The sequence below is a fragment of the Oncorhynchus tshawytscha genome, linkage group LG33, assembly GCF_018296145.1.
Source record: "Oncorhynchus tshawytscha isolate Ot180627B linkage group LG33, Otsh_v2.0, whole genome shotgun sequence".
NCBI classification, from domain to species: Eukaryota; Metazoa; Chordata; class Actinopteri; order Salmoniformes; family Salmonidae; genus Oncorhynchus; species Oncorhynchus tshawytscha.
This window is the reverse complement of record NC_056461.1, coordinates 47171817-47192909: the sequence shown is the minus strand read 5'-3', so window position 1 is coordinate 47192909 and position 21093 is coordinate 47171817. Positions and strand designations below refer to the sequence as shown.

Here is a 21093-nt window from a genome sequence, read left to right as displayed (position 1 = left end):
AGACTTTATCGAAAAAAAGGACCATTTGTGATGTAGCTGGGACCTTTTGGAGTGCTAACAGAAGAAGATCTTCAAAGGTAAGGCATTTATTTGATCACTATTTCTGACTTTCGTGGCGCACCTGCCTGGTTGAATTTTTTTTTGTTCATGCTTTTGTATGCGGGGCGCTGTCCTCAGATAATCGCATGGTGTGCTTTCGCGGCCTTACAGGTTATGTCGATATAGGACTTGTTTTACTGTGGATACAGATACTTTTGTACCTGTTTCCTCCAGCATCTTCACAAGGTCCTTTGCTGTTGTTCTGGGATTGATTTGCATTTTTCGCAACAAAGTACGTTCATCTCTAGGAGACAGAACGCGTCTCCTTCCTGAGCGGTATGACGGCTGCGTGGTCCCATGGTGCTTATACTTGTGTACTATTGTTTGTACAGATGAACGTGGTACCTTCAGGCATTTGGAAATTGCTCCCAAGGATGAAACAGACTTGTGGAGGTCTTGGCTGATTTATTTTGATTGTCCCATGATGTCAAGCAAAGAGGCACTGTGTTTGAAGGTAGGCCTTGAAATTCATCCACAGGTACACTTCCAATTGACTCAAATGATGCCAATTAGCCTATCAGAAGCTTCTAAAGCCATGACATAATTGTCTGGAATTTTCCAAGCTGTTTAAAGGCACAGTCAACTTAGTGTACGTAAACTTACTGACCCACTGGAATTGTGATACAGTGAGATATAAGTTAAATAATATGTCTGTAAACAGTTGTTGGAAAAATTACTTGTGTCATGCACAAAGTAGATATCTTTACCGACTTGCCAAAACTATAGTTTGTTAACAAGACATTTGTGGAGTGGTTGAAAAACGAGTTAATGACTCCAACCTAAGTGTACGTAAAACTTCTGACTTCAACTCTAAGTATTATGTCCCATATTCCTTGCCTAGCCTAGCCTAACCTAGCCTAGCCTAACCTAGCCTAGCCTAACCTAACCTAACCTAGCCTAGCCTAGCCTAACCTAACCTAGCCTAGCCTAGCCTAACTTGACGACGTCAAGTGAGTGACTCTACAAACTTGTTTGATTCATTTGCTGTTTGTTCTGGTTGTGTTTCTGATTATTCTGTGTCCAATAGAAATTAATGGTAAATAATGTATTTTGGATAGAATATGTTTCTAAACACTTTTACAGTAATGTGGACGCTAACATGGTTATTGAGCCTGAATGAATTATGAGTAAGAAAATTTGACGCACAAATATCATAACCCCTAAGACATGTTAATCTCTCACCATTACAAATATTATAACCCTAAGACATCCCAAGACATCATAAACCTCTCACCATTACACACATCATAATACCCCCAAGACATGCTAACCTCTCACCATTTACACACATCACACCCTCCAGACATGCTAACCTCTCACCATTACACACATCACACCCCCCAGGCATGCTAACCTCTCACCATTACACACATCACACCTTTAACCTTATAATCATTGTATCATTTCAAATCCAAAGTACTGGAGTACAGAGTCAAAACAAGAACCACAAACCCTAACCATATACTGTTGGAGTTCACTGTAGTCTGGTGAACAGGAGAGTGGGGGAGCTGCAAGGGGTCTGTGTGTCTGAGTGGTATGGACTGAATGTCAACCACTGTGTGTGGGTGTGTGGGTGTGTGTGTGTGTGTGTGTGTGTGTGTGTGTGTATGAGAGAGAGAGAAATAGAGAGAGAGAGAGAGAAATAGAGAGAGAGAGGGACAGATATAGTCTGTTTTTTGAGTTGTGTGTCACAAGAGAGAGGGTGTGTGTGAAGCAGTGTTTGTGTGTGTGTGTAGCGGTATGTGTGTGTTCGTGTGTGTATGTGTTTAACTATGTTTGTTTACTAATAATAGTAAACAAACTATTTTGTTAGTCCCCACAAGGTCAAATGCTATTTCTAGGGGTTTAAAGTTAAGGGTAAAACTAGGGTTAGGAGCTAGGGTTAGGAGCTAGGGTTAGGAGGTAGGGTTAGGAGGTAGGATTAGGAGGTAGGGTTAGGAGGTAGGGTTAGAATTAGGGTTAGGAGGTAGGGTTAGAATGAGGGTTAGGAGCTAGGATTAGAATTAGGGTTAGGAGCTAGGGTTAGAATTAGGGTTAGGAGCTAGGGTTAGGAGCTAGGGTTAGGGTTAGGAGCTAGGGTTAGGAGCTAGGGTTAGAATTAGGGTTAGGAGCTAGGGTTAGCAGCTAGGGTTAGAATTAGGGTTAGGAGCTAGGGTTAGAGCTAGGGTTAGGGAATTAGGGTTAGAGAGAATTAGGGTTAGGAGCTAGGGTTAGCAGCTAGGGTTAGAATTAGGGTTAGGAGGGTTAGCAGCTAGGGTTAGAATTAGGGTTAGGAGCTAGGGTTAGGAGCTAGGGTTAGGAGCTAGGTTAGGAGTTAGGGTTAGGAGTTAGGGTTAGGAGCTAGGTTAGGAGTTAGGTTAGGAGCTAGGTTAGGAGTTAGGGTTAGGAGCTAGGGTTAGGAGCTAGGGTTAGGAGTTAGGGTTAGGAGCTAGGGTTAGGAGCTAGGGTTAGGAGCTAGAGTTAGGAGTTAGGGTTAGGAGCTAGGGTTAGGAGCTAGGGTTAGGAGCTAGGGTTAGGAGCTAGGGTTAGGAGTTAGAGTTAGGAGCTAGGGTTATGTTTAGTTCTTTTTGGGTTAATAAGGTTCGGGAAAATAGGATTTTGAATGGGACTGAATTGTGTGTCTCTACAAGGTTAGTTATACAAGTGTGAGTGTGTGTTTGTGTGTTCCAGAGAGAGATGAGGAGAGGGACTCCGAGGGCTGTGATAGATCACATTAATATAAAGCTGTCAAAGAGGGCTGAGCAGCAGCATTTATCTCTGTTTACGGAGAGGTGTGTGTGTGTGTGTGTGAGGCTGAGCAGCAACGTTAATCTCTGTTTACGGAAAGGTGTGTGTGTATGTGTGTGTGTGTGTGTGTGTGGGGCTGAGCAGCAACGTTAATCTCTGTTTACGGAAAGGTGTGTGTGTGTGTGTGTGTGTGTGTGTGTGGGGCTTAGCAGCAACGTTTATCTCTGTTTACGGAGTTGTGTGACTTCTCTTCTACCAACCTGTCTCTGTACAACTCAGTCTATACATCACTAGAGTCTAATAACAGGTGTTCTTTGTCATGTGACTCCACTGTCTTCCAGTACAAATCAGCTAGACTATCTGGACCCTCTCTTTCTAAAACTATCCGCCGCCATTGTTGCAACCCCTATTACCAGTCTGTTAAACCTCTCTGTCATATCGTCCTAAAGATTGAAAGATTGACAAGACCCAAACTGTTATAGATCCTGCCCTGCCCTGCCCTGCCTCTAGACCCAAACTACAGATCCTAAAGATTGGAAAGCTGCCTAGACCCAAACTGTTATAGTCCATCCCCCCAAACTTCAATCCATCCTGCCCTGCCCTGCCCTGGGGTACAGATCCATCCTGCCCTGCCCTGCCCTGCCTCTAGACCCAAAGACCCAAACTGTTATAGACCTATATCCATCCTGCCCTGCCCTGCCCTGCCTCTAGACCCAAACTGTTACAGACCTATATCCATCCTGCCCTTCCTATCTAAAGTCTTTGAAAGCCAAGTGAACAAACAGATGACCGACCATTTTGAATCCCACCGTACCTTCTCCGCTGTGCAATCCGGTCACGGGTGCACCTCAGCCACGCTCAAGGTCCTAAACGATATCATAACCGCCATTGATAAAAGACAGTACTGTGCAGCCGTCTTCATCAACCTGGCCAAGGCTTTCGACTTTGTCAATCACCGTATTCTTATCGGCAGACTCAACAGCCTTGGTTTCTCAAATGACTGACTAGCCTGGTTCACCAACTACTTCTCAGACAGAGTTCAGTGTGTCAAATCGGAGGGCCTGTTGTCCGGACCTCTGACAGTCTCTATGGGGGTACCACAGGGTTCAATTCTCGGGCCAACTCATTTCTCTCTATATATCAATGATGTCGCTCTTGCTGCGGCCGATTCCCTGATCCACCTCTACGCAGACGACACCATTCTGTATGCTTCTGGCCCTTCCTTGGCCACTGTGCTATCTAACCTCCAAATGAGCTTCAATGCCATAAAACACTCCTTCCGTGGCCTCCAACTGCTCTTAAACGCTAGTAGAACCAAATGCATGCTTTTCAACCGTTCGCTGCCCGCACCCGCCCGCCCGACTAGCATCACCACCCTGGATGGTTCCGACCTAGAATATGTGGACAACTATAAATACCTAGGTGTCTGGCTAGACTGTAAACTCTCCTTCCAGACTCATATTAAACATCTCCAATCCAAAATCAAATCTAGAATAGGCTTTCTTTTTCGCAACAAAGCCTCCTTCACTCACGCCGCCAAACTTACCCTCGTAAAACTGACTATCCTACCGATCCTCGACTTCGGCGATGTCATCTACAAAATAGCTTCCGACACTCTACTCAGCAAAACTGGATGCAGTCTATCACTGTGCCATCCGTTTTGTTACCAAATCCCCTTATACCACCCACCACTGCGACCTGTATGCTCTAGTCGGCTGGCCCTCGCTACATATTCATCGCCAGATCCACTGGCTCCAGGTCATCTATAAGTCTATGCTAGGTAAAGCTCTGCATTATCTCAGTTCACTGGTCACGATGGCAACACCCACCCGTAGCACGCACTCCAGCAGGTGTATCTCACTGATCATCCCCAAAGCCAACACCTCATTTGGCCACCTTTCCTTCCAGTTCTCTGCTGCCAGTGACTGGAACTAATTGCAAAAATTGCTGAAGTTGGAGACTTATCTCCCTGACCAACTTTAAACATCAACTATCTGAGCAGCTAACCGATCGCTGCAGCTGTACATAGTCCATCTGTAAATAGCCCACCCAATCTATCTACCTCATCCCCATACTGTTTTTATTTTATTTACTTTTCTGCTATTTTGCACACCAGTATCTCTACTTGCACATCAGCATCTGCTAATTTATTACTCCTGTTAATCTGCTAAATTGTAACCATTCGCTCCTATGGCCTATTTATTGCCTACCTCCTCATGCCTTTTGCACACACTGTATATAGACTTTCTTTTCTCTACTGTGTCATTGACTTGTTTGTGTTATTGGCTTGTTTATTGTTTACTCCATGTGTAACTCTGTGCTGTTGTCTGTGTCACACTGCTTTGCTTTATCTTGGCCAGGTCGCAGTTGCAAATGAAAACTTCTCAACTAGCTTACCTGGTTAAATAAAGGTGAAATAAAAACATTAAAAAATAGTTCAGTTATGTGCATGATGAAGAGAGTGTGACAATAGCAACCATAACAACAACAAAAACAGTAAAAAGTAGATATCGTGCAAGAGAGGTTTGTCAATTCCATGACAGTTGTTTCTGTTCCACAGTGAAACCTCACACAGAGACAGAGACAGAGAGAGAGAGGGCAGGGAGAGAGAGAGGGCAGGGAGAGAGAGAGAGAGAGAGCGAGAGAGGGCAGGGAGAGACAGACAGAGAGCGAGAGAGAGAGGGAAAGAGAGAGAGATGGCAGGGAGAGACAGACAGAGAGCGAGAGAGGGAGAGAGAGAGAGAGAGAGAGGGCAGGGAGAGAGAGAGAGAGGGCAGGGAGAGACAGACAGAGAGCGAGAGAGAGAGGGAAAGAGAGAGAGATGGCAGGGAGAGACAGACAGAGAGCGAGAGAGGGAGAGAGAGAGGGCAGGGAGAGAGAGAGAGAGAGGGCAGGGAGAGACAGACAGAGAGCGAGAGAGAGAGAGAGAGAGAGAGGGCAGGGAGAGAGAGAGAGAGGGCAGGGAGAGAGAGAGAGAGAGGGCAGGGAGAGAGAGACAGAGAGGGCAGGGGAGAGAGAGAGAGAGAGGGCAGGGAGAGAGAGACAGAGAGGGCAGGGAGAGACAGAGAGGGCAGGGAGAGAGAGACAGAGACAGGAGGGCAGAGAGACAGAGAGGGCAGGGAGAGACAGACAGAGAGGGAGGGAGAGAGAGACAGAGAGGGCAGGGAGAGACAGACAGAGGGAGGGAGAGACAGACAGAGAGGGCAGGGAGAGAGAGACAGAGAGAGAGACAGAGAGGGCAGGAGAGAGAGACAGAGAGGGCAGGGAGAGAGAGAGGGCAGGGAGAGAAAGAGGGCAGGGAGAGAGAGAGGGCAGGGAGAGACAGACAGAGAGGGCAGGGAGAGACAGACAGAGAGGGCAGGGAGAGACAGACAGAGAGAGCAGGGAGAGAGAGACAGAGAGGGCAGGGAGAGAGAGACAGAGAGAGAGACAGAGAGGGCAGGGAGAGAGAGAGAGCAGGGAGAGAGGGCAGGGACAGAGAGACAGAGAGGGCAGGGAGAGACAGACAGAGAGGGCAGGGAGAGACAGACAGAGAGGGCAGGGAGAGACAGACAGAGAGGGCAGGGAGAGAGAGACAGAGAGGGCAGGGAGAGAGAGACAGAGAGGGCAGGGAGAGAGAGAGGGCAGGGAGAGACGGAGAGAGAGAGGGCAGGGAGAGACAGACAGAGAGGGCAGGGAGAGACAGACAGAGAGGGCAGGGAGAGACAGACAGAGAGGGCAGGGAGAGAGAGACAGAGAGGGCAGGGAGACAGACAGACAGAGAGGGCAGGGAGAGACAAACAGAGAGGGCAGGGGAGAGACAGAGAGGGCAGAGAGGGCAGGGAGAGAGAGAGAGAGAGAGGGCAGGGAGAGAGAGACAGAGAGAGAGACAGAGAGGGCAGGGAGAGAGAGACAGAGAGGGCAGGGAGAGACAGACAGAGAGGGCAGGGAGAGACAAACAGAGAGGGCAGGGGAGAGAGAGCAGAGAGGGCAGGGAGAGAGAGACAGAGAGGGCAGGGAGAGAGAGACAGAGAGGGCAGGGAGAGAGAGAGAGAGAGGGCAGGGAGAGAGAGAGAGAGAGGGCAGGGAGAGAGAGAGAGAGAGGGCAGGGAGAGACAGACAGAGAGGGCAGGGAGAGAGAGACAGAGACAGAGCAGAGGAGAGAGAGACAGAGAGGGCAGGGAGAGAGAGACAGAGAGGGCAGGGAGAGAGAGAGAGAGAGGGCAGAGAGGGCAGGGAGAGAGAGACAGAGAGGGCAGGGAGAGAGAGACAGAGAGGGCAGGGAGAGAGAGAGAGAGGGCAGGGAGAGAGAGACAGAGAGGGCAGGGAGAGAGAGACAGAGAGGGCAGGGAGAGAGAGACAGAGAGGGCAGGGAGAGAGAGACGGAGAGCAAAAGAGAGAAATACACAGAGACCACAACAACACAAACATGGGCAAACACACCACAAACACAAACAAAAAAGTTGACCATGTCTCCTGCACATTACCTCAGGGTTACCATGTCCCCAGAACATTACCCCAGGGTTACCATGTCTCCAGAACATTACCCCAGGGTTACCATGTCTCCAGAACATTACCCCAGGGTAACCATGTCTCCAGAACATTACCCCAGGGTAACCATGTCTCCAGAACATTACCCCAGGGTAACCATGTCTCCAGAACATTACCCCAGGGTAACCATGTCTCCAGAACATTACCCCAGGGTAACTATGTCTCCAGAACATTACCTCAGGGTTACCATATCTCCAGAACATTACCTCAGGGTTGCCATGTCTCCAGAACATTACCTCAGGGTTGCCATGTCTCCAGAACAATAGGCTTGTCTCCAGAACATTACCTCAGGGTTGCCATGTCTCCAGAACAGTAGGCATGTCTCCAGAACAATAGGCATGTCTCCAGAACATTACCTCAGGGTTGCCATGTCTCCAGAACATTACCTCAGGGTTGCCATGTCTCCAGAACATTACCTCAGGGTTACCATGTCTCCAGAACATCACCTCAGGGTTGCCATGTCTCCAGAACAGTAGGCATGTCTCCAGAACATTACCTCAGGGTTGCCATGTCTCCAGAACATTACCTCAGGGTTGCCATGTCTCCAGAACAATAGGCATGTCTCCAGAACATTACCTCAGGGTTACCATATCTCCAGAACAGTAGGCATGTCTCCAGAACATTACCTCAGGGTTGCCATGTCTCCAGAACATTACCTCAGGGTTGACATGTCTCCAGAACATTACCTCAGGTTTACCATGTCTCCAGAACATTACCTCAGGGTTGCCATGTCTCCAGAACAGTAGGCACGTCTCCAGAACATTACCTCAGGGTTGCCATGTCTCCAGAACAATAGGCATGTCTCCAGAACATTACCTCAGGGTTGCCATGTCTCCAGAACAGTAGGCATGTCTCCAGAACATTACCTCAGGGTTGCCATGTCTCCAGAACATTACCTCAGGGTTGCCATGTCTCCAGAACATTACCTCAGGGTTGCCATGTCTCCAGAACATTACCTCAGGGTTGCCATGTCTCCAGAACATTACCTCAGGGTTTCCATGTCTCCAGAACATTACCTCAGGGTTTCCATGTCTCCAGAACATTACCTCAGGGTTGCCATGTCTCCAGAACATTACCTCAGGGTTGCCATGTCTCCAGAACATTACCTCAGGGTTGCCATGTCTCCAGAACATTACCTCAGGGTTACCATATCTCCAGAACAGTAGGCATGTCTCCAGAACATTACCTCAGGGTTGCCATGTCTCCAGAACATTACCTCAGGGTTGACATGTCTCCAGAACATTACCTCAGGTTTACCATGTCTCCAGAACATTACCTCAGGGTTGCCATGTCTCCAGAACAGTAGGCATGTCTCCAGAACATTACCTCAGGGTTGCCATGTCTCCAGAACAATAGGCATGTCTCCAGAACATTACCTCAGGGTTGCCATGTCTCCAGAACATAGGCATGTCTCCAGAACATTACCTCAGGGTTGCCATGTCTCCAGAACATTACCTCAGGGTTGCCATGTCTCCAGAACATTACCTCAGGGTTGCCATGTCTCCAGAACATTACCTCAGGGTTGCCATGTCTCCAGAACATTACCTCAGGTTTCCATGTCTCCAGAACATTACCTCAGGGTTTCCATGTCTCCAGAACATTACCTCAGGGTTGCCATGTCTCCAGAACATTACCTCAGGGTTGCCATGTCTCCAGAACATTACCTCAGGGTTGCCATGTCTCCAGAACATTACCTCAGGGTTTCCATGTCTCCAGAACATTACCTCAGGGTTGCCATGTCTCCAGAACATTACCTCAGGGTTGCCATGTCTCCAGAACATTACCTCAGGGTTGCCATGTCTCCAGAACATTACCTCAGTGTTGCCATGTCTCCAGAACATTACCTCAGGGTTGCCATGTCTCCAGAACATTACCTCAGGGTTGCCATGTCTCCAGAACATTACCTCAGGGTTGCCATGTCTCCAGAACATTACCTCAGGGTTGCCATGTCTCCAGAACATTTGTACACTTCTTTAAACATGTTACCCTTTACGGAGCTTCCAGAATAAAATACATGAATAGTATATTTCAGAGAGGAGTCTGGTGGGGTTTACTGCCATGTATCCAAGGCAGAGGTACTATCACACACCATCCCACAGACCGCTAGAGGCCACCGTAAACTCCACACTGGTACACAAAGCTAGGTGACATACACACGGACGGACGCACACACAGAGAATCAGACATGCATGCAGTCACTCACTCACAAACACACGCACACACCTAGCATATACTGTAAAACCTGCTAGAGCCTTGTTGAGGTTAAGGGATTGGGTTGAGGGATAAAATAGGATTCTGTAATGGAGGGTTGAGGGTTAAAATAGGATTCTGTAATGGAGGGTTGAGGGATGAAACAGGAAGCTGTAATGAAGGGTTGAGGGAAGTAACAGGAAGCTGTAATGAAGGGGTGCTACAATTCTGCATAGTACATTTTTAATTCCTGGGATAATAAATAGAAAAACAATACATAAAAGCACAAGAAAAACATCTTAATGGCTAATAATTATTTATAGATTTAGTTATGTTTAGATTATTTATAGATTTAGTCATGTTTAGATCATCTTTAGATTTAGTCATGTTTAGATTATCTATAGATTTAGTCATGTTTAGATTATTAATAGATTTAGTCATGTTTAGAATATTTATAGATTTAGTCATGTTTAGATTATTTATAGATTTAGTTATGTTTAGATTTAGTTATGTTTTAGATTATTTATAGATTTAGTCATGTTTAGATTTAGTTATGTTTAGATTATTTATAGATTTAGTCATGTTTAGATTATTTATAGATTTAGTTATGTTTAGATCATCTATAGATTTAGTCATGTTTAGATTATTTATAGATTTAGTTATGTTTAGATCATCTATAGATTTAGTCATGTTTAGATTATTTATAGATTAATTATGTTTAGATTACTTATAGATTTAGTTATGTTTAGATTATTTATAGATTTAGTTATGTTTAGATTATTTATAGATTTAGTCATGTTTAGATTATTTATAGATTAATTATGTTTAGATTATTAATAGATTTAGTCATGTTTAGATTATTAATAGATTTAGTCATGTTTAGATTATTAATAGATTAATTTAGATTATTAATAGATTTAGTTATGTTTAGATTATTTATAGATTTAGTCATGTTTAGATTATCTTTATATTTAGTCATGTTTAGATTATCTATAGATTTAGTCATGTTTAGATTATTTATAGATTTAGTCATGTTTAGATTATTTATAGATTTAGTCATGTTTTGATTATTAATTGATGTAGTTATGTTTAGATTATTAATTGACTAAATGATGATGTTATTCAGATGTTGGTTTGGTTGAGAGCGGGGAGGGGAGGGTGTTGTACTACTATAACTGTAGGTGTCACTAAAAGGTTACTGAAAGGTTACTAAAGGTTACTAAAAGGTTACTAAAGGTTACTAAAGGTTACTGAAAGGTTACTAAAGGTCACTGAAAGGTCACTGAAAGGTTACTAAAGGTTACTAAAGGTTACTAAAGGTTACTAAAGGTTACTAAAGGTTACTAAAATGTTACTAAAGGTTACTAGATGGTTACTAGAAGGTTACTAAAGATAACTAGAAGGTTACTAGAAGGTTACTAAAAGGTTACGGCTCAGTTCAGGGTTTACAGTATCAGTAGGGTCTTTACTGTAGAAATAGGAGTTTACTGGCCCACAGTACCGACCACAGGACCGGCTCAGTGGCCCCATGACCCAGTATCTATTAACCCAGTGGTCCCAGCAGCCTCTAGGATGGATGTTAATGTTGACCTGTAACCTAAATACCTTGCTGCATGAGAGCTCCCACTCCAAACCAGAAACTATTGAGTAAGGTGAAATTATTCTCTAGCAACTCTGATGAGGGGTTGCAGGGGTGAGGGTTGTACCACTCGTAGGGAGTAAACCTGGGAGAGGAGAGAGAGAGGGAGGGAGAGGAAAGAGGGGAGGGGGAGAGAAAGGGGAGAGAATGGGGAGGGAGAGGGGAATGAGGGGGAGGAAGGGGGAGAGAGAGAGAGTAAAACACAGCACATAGTGACATACTGTACTTTAGTTACAATCGCCAACATGAACCACAGACTGAACTGAAACCAATACAAACCTTCTGTTAACAATGCTGTTATTTTTTCAAACATAACATAATATAATTAAATCAAATAGCCTCGTTCTCCTTTTCAACAACCGCAACACACATCCGGGACCACAAACTGCTACTGGAGTATAGGATGGATCACCCAGTCCTATCTACTGGAGGATAGGATGGATCACCCAGTCCTATCTACTGGAGGATAGGATGGATCACCCAGTCCTATCTACTGGAGGATAGGATGGATCACACAGTCCTATCTACTGGAGGATAGGATGGATCACCCAGTCCTATCTACTGGAGGATAGGATGGATCACCCAGTCCTATCTACTGGAGGATAGGATGGATCACACAGTCCTATCTACTGGAGGATAGGATGGATCACACAGTCCTATCTACTGGAGGATAGGATGGATCACACAGTCCTATCTACTGGAGGATAGGATGGATCACCCAGTCCTATCTACTGGAGGATAGGATGGATCACCCAGTCCTATCTACTGGAGGATAGGATGGATCACCCAGTCCTATCTACTGGAGGATAGGATGGATCACACAGTCCTATCTACTGGAGGATAGGATGGATCACACAGTCCTATCTACTGGAGGATAGGATGGATCACCCAGTCCTATCTACTGGAGGTCAGGATGGATCACCCAGTCCTATCTACTGGAGGATAGGATGGATCACCCAGTCCTATCTACTGGAGGATAGGATGGATCACCCAGTCCTATCTACTGGAGGATAGGATGGATCACACAGTCCTATCTACTGGAGGATAGGATGGATCACACAGTCCTATCTACTGGAGGATAGGATGGATCACCCAGTCCTATCTTCTGGAGGATAGGATGGATCACCCAGTCCTATCTACTGGGGGATGTGATGGATCACCCAGTCCTATCTACTGGAGGATAGGATGGATCACCCAGTCATATCTACTGGAGGATAGGATGGGTCACACAGAACCATACTGGAGGATAGGATGGATCACCCAGTCCTATCTACTGGCGGATAGGATGGATCACACAGACCCATACTGGAGGATAGGATGGATCACCCAGTCCTATCTACTGGCGGATAGGATGGATCACACAGACCCATACTGGAGGATAGGATGGATCACCCAGTCCTATCTACTGGCGGATAGGATGGATCACACAGACCCATACTGGAGGATAGGATGGATCACCCAGTCCTATCTACTGGAGGATAGGATGGATCACCCAGTCCTATCTACTGGCGGATAGGATGGATCACCCAGTCCTATCTACTGGAGGATAGGATGGATCACCCAGTCCTATCTACTGGAGGATGTGATGGATCACCCAGTCCTATTTACTGGAGGATAGGATGGATCACACAGACCCATACTGGAGGATAGGATGGATCACCCAGTCCTATCTACTGGCGGATAGGATGGATCACACAGTCCTATCTACTGGAGGATGTGATGGATCACCCAGTCCTATCTACTGGAGGTCAGGATGGATCACCCAGTCCTATCTACTGGAGGATATGATGGATCACCCAGTCCTATCTACTGGAGGATAGGATGGATCACACAGTCCTATCTACTGGAGGATAGGATGGATCACCCAGTCCTATCTACTGGAGGATAGGATGGATCACCCAGTCCTATCTACTGGAGGATAGGATGGATCACACAGTCCTATCTACAGGAGGATAGGATGGATCACCCAGTCCTATCTACTGGAGGATGTGATGGATCACCCAGTCCTATCTACTGGAGGATAGGATGGATCACACAGACCCATACTGGAGGATAGGATGGATCACCCAGTCCTATCTACTGGCGGATAGGATGGATCACACAGTCCTATCTACTGGAGGATAGGATGGATCACACAGTCCTATCTACTGGAGGATAGGATGGATCACACAGTCCTATCTACTGGAGGATAGGATGGATCACCCAGTCCTATCTACTGGAGGATAGGATGGATCACACAGTCCTATCTACTGGGGGATGTGATGGATCACCCAGTCCTATCTACTCGAGGATAGGATGGATCACCCAGTCATATCTACTGGAGGATAGGATGGATCACACAGACCCATACTGGAGGATAGGATGGATCACCCAGTCCTATCTACTGGCGGATAGGATGGATCACACAGACCCATACTGGAGGATAGGATGGATCACCCAGTCCTATCTACTGGCGGATAGGATGGATCACACAGTCCTATCTACTGGAGGAAGTGATGGATCACACAGTCCTATCTACTGGAGGTCAGGATGGATCACCCAGTCCTATCTACTGGAGGATAGGATGGATCACCCAGTCCTATCTACTGGAGGATAGGATGGATCACCCAGTCCTATCTACTGGAGGATAGGATGGATCACACAGTCCTATCTACTGGAGGATAGGATGGATCACCCAGTCCTATCTACTGGAGGATAGGATGGATCACCCAGTCCTATCTACTGGAGGATAGGATGGATCACACAGTCCTATCTACTGGAGGATAGGATGGATCACACAGTCCTATCTACTGGAGGATAGGATGGATCACCCAGTCCTATCTACTGGATGATAGGATGGATCACCCAGTCCTATCTACTGGAGGATGTGATGGATCACCCAGTCCTATCTACTGGAGGATAGGATGGATCACACAGACCCATACTGGAGGATAGGATGGATCACCCAGTCCTATCTACTGGCGGATAGGATGGATCACACAGTCCTATCTACTGGAGGATAGGATGGATCACACAGTCCTATCTACTGGAGGATAGGATGGATCACACAGTCCTATCTACTGGAGGATAGGATGGATCACCCAGTCCTATCTACTGGAGGATAGGATGGATCACACAGTCCTATCTACTGGAGGAAGTGATGGATCACCCAGTCCTATCTACTGGAGGATAGGATGGATCACACAGTCCTATCTACTGGAGGTCAGGATGGATCACCCAGTCCTATCTACTGGAGGATAGGATGGATCACCCAGACTGTTGGGCTGTTGAAGTGTGAAATGCTTTGGTTTTGGGGTTGATCCCTTAACTAGCAATGACAATTTCTGAATCCCTAACTAACCCCTACATGCTAGCAGCACCCTACACCCTCGCCCCTAAAACCCTTTACCCTAATCACTTACCTGGCGATGACAAACAGGACACAGCTCACTCCAGTGCAGGCCAGTAGTACGTACATCCAGATGTCAGGCGACAGGGGGTTGAGGAAGGAGAACACTCCAGGATTGGTGCCGTTGGGTTTCCTGTACAGGATACTGATTCCCAGAGTCATGAAGGGCTTAGAGAAGTCTATCACCTTCTCCCTCACATATGTGATGGTCAGAGGGGCTACTGCCAGATCAGCTATCTGAGAGGAGAGGGAAGGGGTGATGGTCAGAGAGGTATTTTAATTACATTTTAATTTCACCTCAGTTTAGGTTGGCTTTGGAATTAACTACTTTTAGGTCTCCGAGCGGGTGACATCACTTCAATCCACGATGGATTCTCTAGAGTGATGGATTCCACTAGAGTGATGGATTCCTCTAGAGTGATGGATTCCACTAGAGTGATGGATTCCTCTAGAGTGATGGATTCCTCTAGAGTGATGGATTCTACTAGAGTGATGGATTCCTCTAGAATGATGGATTCTACTAGAGTGATGGATTCCACTAGTGATGGATTCCAGTAGAATGACGGATTCCACTAGAGTGATGGATTCCTCTAGAGTGATGGATTCTAGTAGAATGATGGATTCCTCTAGAGTGATGGATTCCTCTAGAGTGATGGATTCCTCTAGAGTGATGGATTCCTCTAGAGTGATGGATTCCTCTAGAGTGATGGATTCCTCTAGAGTGATGGATTCCTCGAGAGTAAATGATTCCTCTAGAGTAATGGATTCCTCTAGAGTGATGGATTCCTCTAGAGCGATGATTCTACAGCGAACTAACTAGTCATTCATTCCACATGGGCTACACTGGTACAGCATGAATAAGCTCATCGACAACTCACGTGGTCGATGAGCTCTCGGACCATGCCGTTCCATTCCCCCTTATCGTTTTGTGCACCATACTTCCCATCAGACACCAGTTTGACCTCGTAGGTGAACCCCAGGATGTTGGACAGCTCCTTCAGCAGGTCCAGGCAGTAGCCCTCGAACCGGTCGTTACCAGACAGCTCCCTGTCTGACTTCTTAAACATCACATAAGGGTTTTCCTGTAATGAATAATGGCAGCATAGGCACTTTTTAAAACAATATTGTTTCGTAATATCTGCCCCTTTCACCAGTACAGTAATAAAGATCATCCTCCCTCCTTCCTTATTCTCTCCTCTACACTTCCTCTCCTCCCCTCTTCCCCCTCACCTTGCCCTCCCCTTCTCCTCTCCTCTCCTCTTCCCCCTCACCTCTCCTCACCTCTCCTCCCCTCTTCCCCCTCTCCTCCTCTCTTTCCTCTCTTTCCTCCCCTCTTCCCCCTCACCTTGCCTCCCCCCCCCTCTCCTCTCCTCTTCCCCCTCACCTCTCCTCACCTCTCCTCCCCTCTTCCCCCTCTCCTCTTCTCTCCTCTTCCCCCCTCTCCTCTCCCTCTCCCCCCCTTCTTCCCCTCTCCTCTCCTCTCCTCTCCTCTCCCTCCTCTCCTCTCCTCTCCTCTCCTCTCCCTCTCCTCTCCTCTCCTCTCCTCTCCTCTCCTCTCCTCTCCTCTCCCTCTCTCCTCCCCTCTTCCCCCTCTCCTCTCCCCCCCTCCCCTCACCTCTCCTCCTCTCCTCTCCTTCTCTCTTCCCCCTCTCCTCTCCTCCTCTCCTCAACTCTCCTCTCCTCTCCTCTCCTCTTCCCCCTCTCACCAATATAGTAGTAACGATCAGTGTCCTGTTGGCCATAGAGTCTGTCACATTGTTGGTTTTATCCCTGTTGGTCTCTGTAAGGTTCAAACCTGTGTAGGAGTTCCACACCGCAATCTGAATAAAAAAACATAACATAACATTATAACATTAGTAACATTAAGTACTTAACATTAACTTAACATTAAGTACTTTAGACCAGAGCCCTATGGCACCCTATTCCCTATATAGTGCACTACTTTAGACCAGAGCCCTATGGCACCCTATCCCCTATATATAGTCCACTACTTTAGACCAGAGCCCTATGGCACCCTATTCCCTATATATAGTGCACTACTTTAGACCAGAGCCCTATGGCACCCTATTCCCTATATAGTGCACTACTTTAGACCCGAGCCCTATAGCACCCTATTCCCTATGTAGTGCACTACTTTAGACCAGAGCCCTATGGCACCCTATTCCCTATATAGTGTACTACTTTAGACCAGAGCCCTATGCCACCCTATTCCCTATATAGTGCACTACTTTAGACCAGAGCCCTATGGCACCCTATTCCCTATATAGTGCACTACTTTAGACCAGAGCCCTATGGCACCCTATTCCCTATATAGTGCACTACTTTAGACCAGAGCTCTATGGAACCCTATTCCCTATATAGTGCACTACTTTAGACCAGAGCCCTATGGCACCCTATTCCCTATATAGTGCACTACTTTAGACCAGAGCCCTATGGCACCCTATTCCCTATATAGTGCACTACTTTAGACCAGAGCCCTATGACACCCTATTCCCTATATAGTGCACTACTTTAGACCAGAGCCATATGGCACCCTATTCCCTATATAGTGCACTACTTTAGACCAGAGCCCTATGGCACCCTATTCCCTATATAGTGCACTACTTTAGACCAGAGCCCTATGGCACCCTATTCCCTATATAGTGCACTACTTTAGACCAGAGCCCTATGGCACCCTATTCCCTATATAGTGCACTACTTTAGACCAGAGTCCTATGGCACCCTATTCCCTATATAGTGCACTACTTTAGACCAGAGCCCTATGGCACCCTATTCCCTATATAGTGCACTACTTTAGACCAGAGCCCTATGGCACCCTATTCCCTATGTAGTGCACTACTTTAGACCAGAGCCCTATGCCACCCTATTCCCTATGTAGTGCACTACTTTAGACCAGAGCCCTATGGCACCCTATTCCCTATATAGTGCACTACTTTAGACCAGGGTTCATAGGGAATAGGGTGCTATTGGGGACTCAAATAGATCCACGTAGATTATCCAATTACCAATGTCCTATTGGGTTACACCACAGAGCCCAACTCACAGCAGCATGGGAAGGGAAGGGGCACAAGTAATAAAGGATCGTTCATCAGATTGACGGGGACGGTTTCCCCGGACACAGATTAACCCTACAGTCCTGGAATAAAAATGATTTGTGACTGGAGATTCTCCATGGTCTAGATCAGGGGTGGGCAACTCCAGTCCTCCATGGCCTGATTGACCAGAGCCCTATGGCCCCCCCATCCCCAGCAAACACAGCAGATTTAAAATTATTGCATTGTAAACTGAAGATCATGATTAGGTGATTACTGGAGTCAGGTGTGTTAGCTGGGGCAAAACTGTGACTCCAATCAGGCCTCTTGAGGACTGGAGATGTCCGGCCCTGGTCTAGGATCCTAGCTGCTACTCCCACAATGTTAAACGGTTAGAGGTAAGAAGTATTATAGAGTATAGTTACGTAGATTTAGCTCAACTCTCAGCTATAGAGAGATTTAGATGAATCATTGAGCCAGACAGACAGACAGACAGACAGACTTGCAGAGGGTAAGAGGGGGGTCGTAGAGGGTCAGGGGGTCGTAGAGGGTCAGAGGAGGGTCGTAGAGGGTCAGAGGGGGTCGTAGAGGGTCAGAGAGGGGGTTTAGAGGGTCAGAGGGGGTTAGAGGGTCACAGTCCTAGAGGGTAAAAATGATTAGAGGGTCAGAGGGGGTCTAGAGGGTCAGAGGGGGTCTAGAGGGTCAGAGGGGGTCGTAGAGGGTCAGAGGGGGGGTCGTAGAGGGTCAGACAGTCCTCCATGGCCTGAGGGTCAGAGTGGGGTCCCCCCCAGGGTCAGCAAACACAGCAGATTTAAGGGTCATTGCATTGTAAACTGAGAGTCAGATTAGTGATTCAGAGGGGGTTAGAGGGTCAGAAACTCGTGAGGGTCAGATCAGGTCTTGAGGACTGGGGGTCGTAGAGGGTCAGAGGGGTCTAGAGGGTCTGCTACTCCCATAGGGTTAGAACAGTTAGAGGGTCAGGGGGTATTAGGGTCAGAGGGGGGGTATAGAGGGTCGTAGAGGGTCAGAGGGGGGTCATAGAGGGTCAGCTATAGAGAGAGGGTCAGAATCATTGGGTCAGACAGACAGACAGGGTCAGAGGGGACTTGCAGAGGGTCAGAGGGGGTCGTAGAGGGTCAAAGGGGGTCGTAGAGGGTCAGAGGGGGTCGTAGAGGGTCAGAGGGGGTTGTAGAGGGTCAGAGGGGGTCGTAGAGGGTCAAAGGGGGGTGTAGAGGGTCAGAGGGGGGTCGTAGAGGGTCAGAGGAGGGTTGTAGAGGGTCAAAGGGGGGTCGTAGAGGTGGGTTAGAGGTGAAGAGTAGTCCTGCAACTCAGCTCAATAGTGTGAAAGGTGTATTTGAGTTCATTGTGGAACCTTTTCTTTCTATAGACTCTGATTCCATCTAGGTGCTTTTCTGAAGGACTGACTGCCTATTAGATGAAGAAATCACACTCTGAAAGACATCCACTTTGTCCCACAACACCATTTGAATTTATCTCCCCCCTCAGAGCAGCTCAACAACAATAAATGGCCGCACTATAAAAACAATCTCTCTCTCTCTCTCTCTCTCTCTCTCTCTCTCTCTCTCTCTCTCTCTCAGTACCATAACATAACCATCACACACCCAGCAGACTTATGTAAAGCCTGTCATACTGTATCAAGAGAAAGACAGCACAAAGGGAGATAGAGAGAGAGATGGGGGAAGAGAGAGAGAGAGAGGGGGAGAGAGATGGGGGAAGGAGAGAGAGATGGGGGAGGAGAAAGAGATGGGGGAGAGAGAGAGAGAGAGAGAGGGGGGAGAGAGAGATGGGGGGAGAGAGAGATGGGGGAGAGAGATGGGGAGAGAGAGAGATGGGGGAGAGAGAGATGGGGGAGAGAGAGAGATGGGGGAGAGAGAGATGGGGGAGAGAGAGAGATGGGGGAGAGAGATGGGGGAGAGAGATGGGGGGGAGAGAGATGGGGGAGAGAGAGAGATGGGGGAGAGAGATGGGAGAGAGATGGGAGAGAGAGAGATGGGAGAGAGAGAGATGGGAGAGAGAGAGATGGGGGAAGGAGAGATGAGGGGAGAGAGATGGGGAGAGAGATGGGGAGAGATGGGGAGAGAGAGATGGGGGGAGAGAGAGATGGGGAAGGAGAGATGGGGGGGAGAGAGATAGAGATGAGGGGGAGAGAGAGATGGGGAGAGAGAGAGAGATGGGGGAAGGAGAGATGAGGGGGGAGAGAGATGAGATGGGGAGAGAGAGATGGGGGAGAGAGAGAGAGATGAGGGGAGAGAGAGATATGCAGGAGCGAAAGAGAGATGGGGGAGAGAGAGAGGGGGAGGAGAGAGAGAGAGAGAGAGATGGGAGGAGAGAGCGAGAGATGGGGAGAGAGAGATGGGGAAGGAGAGATAGAGATGGGGGAGAGAGAGATGGGGGAGAGAGAGATGGGGGAGAGAGAGAGATGGGGGAGAGAGATGGGACAGAGAGAGATGGGGGAGAGAGATGGGGAGAGAGAGAGATGGGGGGGAGAGAGATGGGGGAGAGAGATGGGGGAGAGAGATGGGAGAGAGAGAGATGGGGAGAGAGAGATGGGAGAGAGAGAGATGGGGAAGGAGAGATGAGGGGGGAGAGAGATGAGGGGGAGAGAGAGAGAGAGATGGGGGAGGAGAGAGATGGGGAGGAGAGAGATGGGGGAAGGAGAGATGAGGGGGAGAGAGAGAGATGAGGGGGAGAGAGAGATGGGGAGAGAGAGAGATGGGGAAGGAGAGATGAGGGGGAGAGAGAGAGAGATGAGGGGAGAGAGAGAGAGATGAGGGGGGGAGAGAGAGATGCAGGGGAGAGAGAGAGATGGGGAGAGAGAGAGATGGGGAGAGAGAGAGATGGGGGAGAGAGAGATGGGAGGAGAGAGAGAGAGATGGGGGAGAGAGAGAGAGGGGAGAGGGGAGATGGAGAGAGAGAGATGGGGAGAGAGAGAGAGATGGGGGAGAGAGAGAGAGATGGGAGGGAGATGGGGGAGAGAGAGAGATGGGGGAGAGATGGGAGAGGGGGATGGGAGAGAGGAGATGGGGAGAGAGAGAGAGAGATGGGAGAGAGAGATGGGGGAGGAGAGAGAGATGGGAGAGAGAGAGATGGGGGAGAGAGAGAGATGGGAGAGAGATGGTAGAGAGAGAGAGAGAGAGGGATGGGAGAGAGATGGTAGAGAGAGAGAGAGAGAGAGGGATGGTGGAGAGAGCGAAATAGGACCCAAATACAATACAAACATCGACACATCGAAGTTGTGATAGAGGATATTCCACGGGTAGTTTCAGAATAACTAGGAAACAGACCAACATAAAGGACTGTTAGGAGGGAGTAAAGGGTCAAAGGGTAAAGGTCAGGAACTGTTCATCGGTAGAGTAAAGAGGAGGCACATCACAAGGTTACGTACTTATAGAAAGACAAACCTTGCTCCACCTTTTAGTGAGACGACTGGAGCCTTCTACAAAGCCCTTTTATGAGAAGAGAGGCAG

At 47.7% G+C, this 21093-nt stretch overlaps 1 protein-coding gene across 5 annotated transcripts in view; it reads right to left on the bottom strand.

Annotated features, from left to right (window-relative positions):
- The window catches only part of grik1a (glutamate receptor, ionotropic, kainate 1a), a 122435-nt gene that overhangs the window by 25571 nt on the left and 75771 nt on the right, over positions 1 to 21093 (bottom strand). For 4 of the 5 annotated variants that reach the window (XR_006080664.1, XM_042311154.1, XM_042311152.1 and 1 more), the window contains exons 10-14: positions 21028 to 21072; positions 16280 to 16393; positions 15452 to 15655; positions 14587 to 14810; positions 11152 to 11270 (exon numbers count right to left, since the gene is read on the bottom strand). Coding sequence is in view for 4 of the 5 variants with exons in the window: in XM_042311154.1 (XP_042167088.1) it covers positions 11152 to 11270; positions 14587 to 14810; positions 15452 to 15655; positions 16280 to 16393; positions 21028 to 21072 (706 nt within the window). In the remaining variant the exon portion in view is untranslated. The remainder of the gene's footprint in view (positions 1 to 11151; positions 11271 to 14586; positions 14811 to 15451; positions 15656 to 16279; positions 16394 to 21027; positions 21073 to 21093) is intronic. The other variant, XM_042311153.1, reaches the window with a different exon arrangement.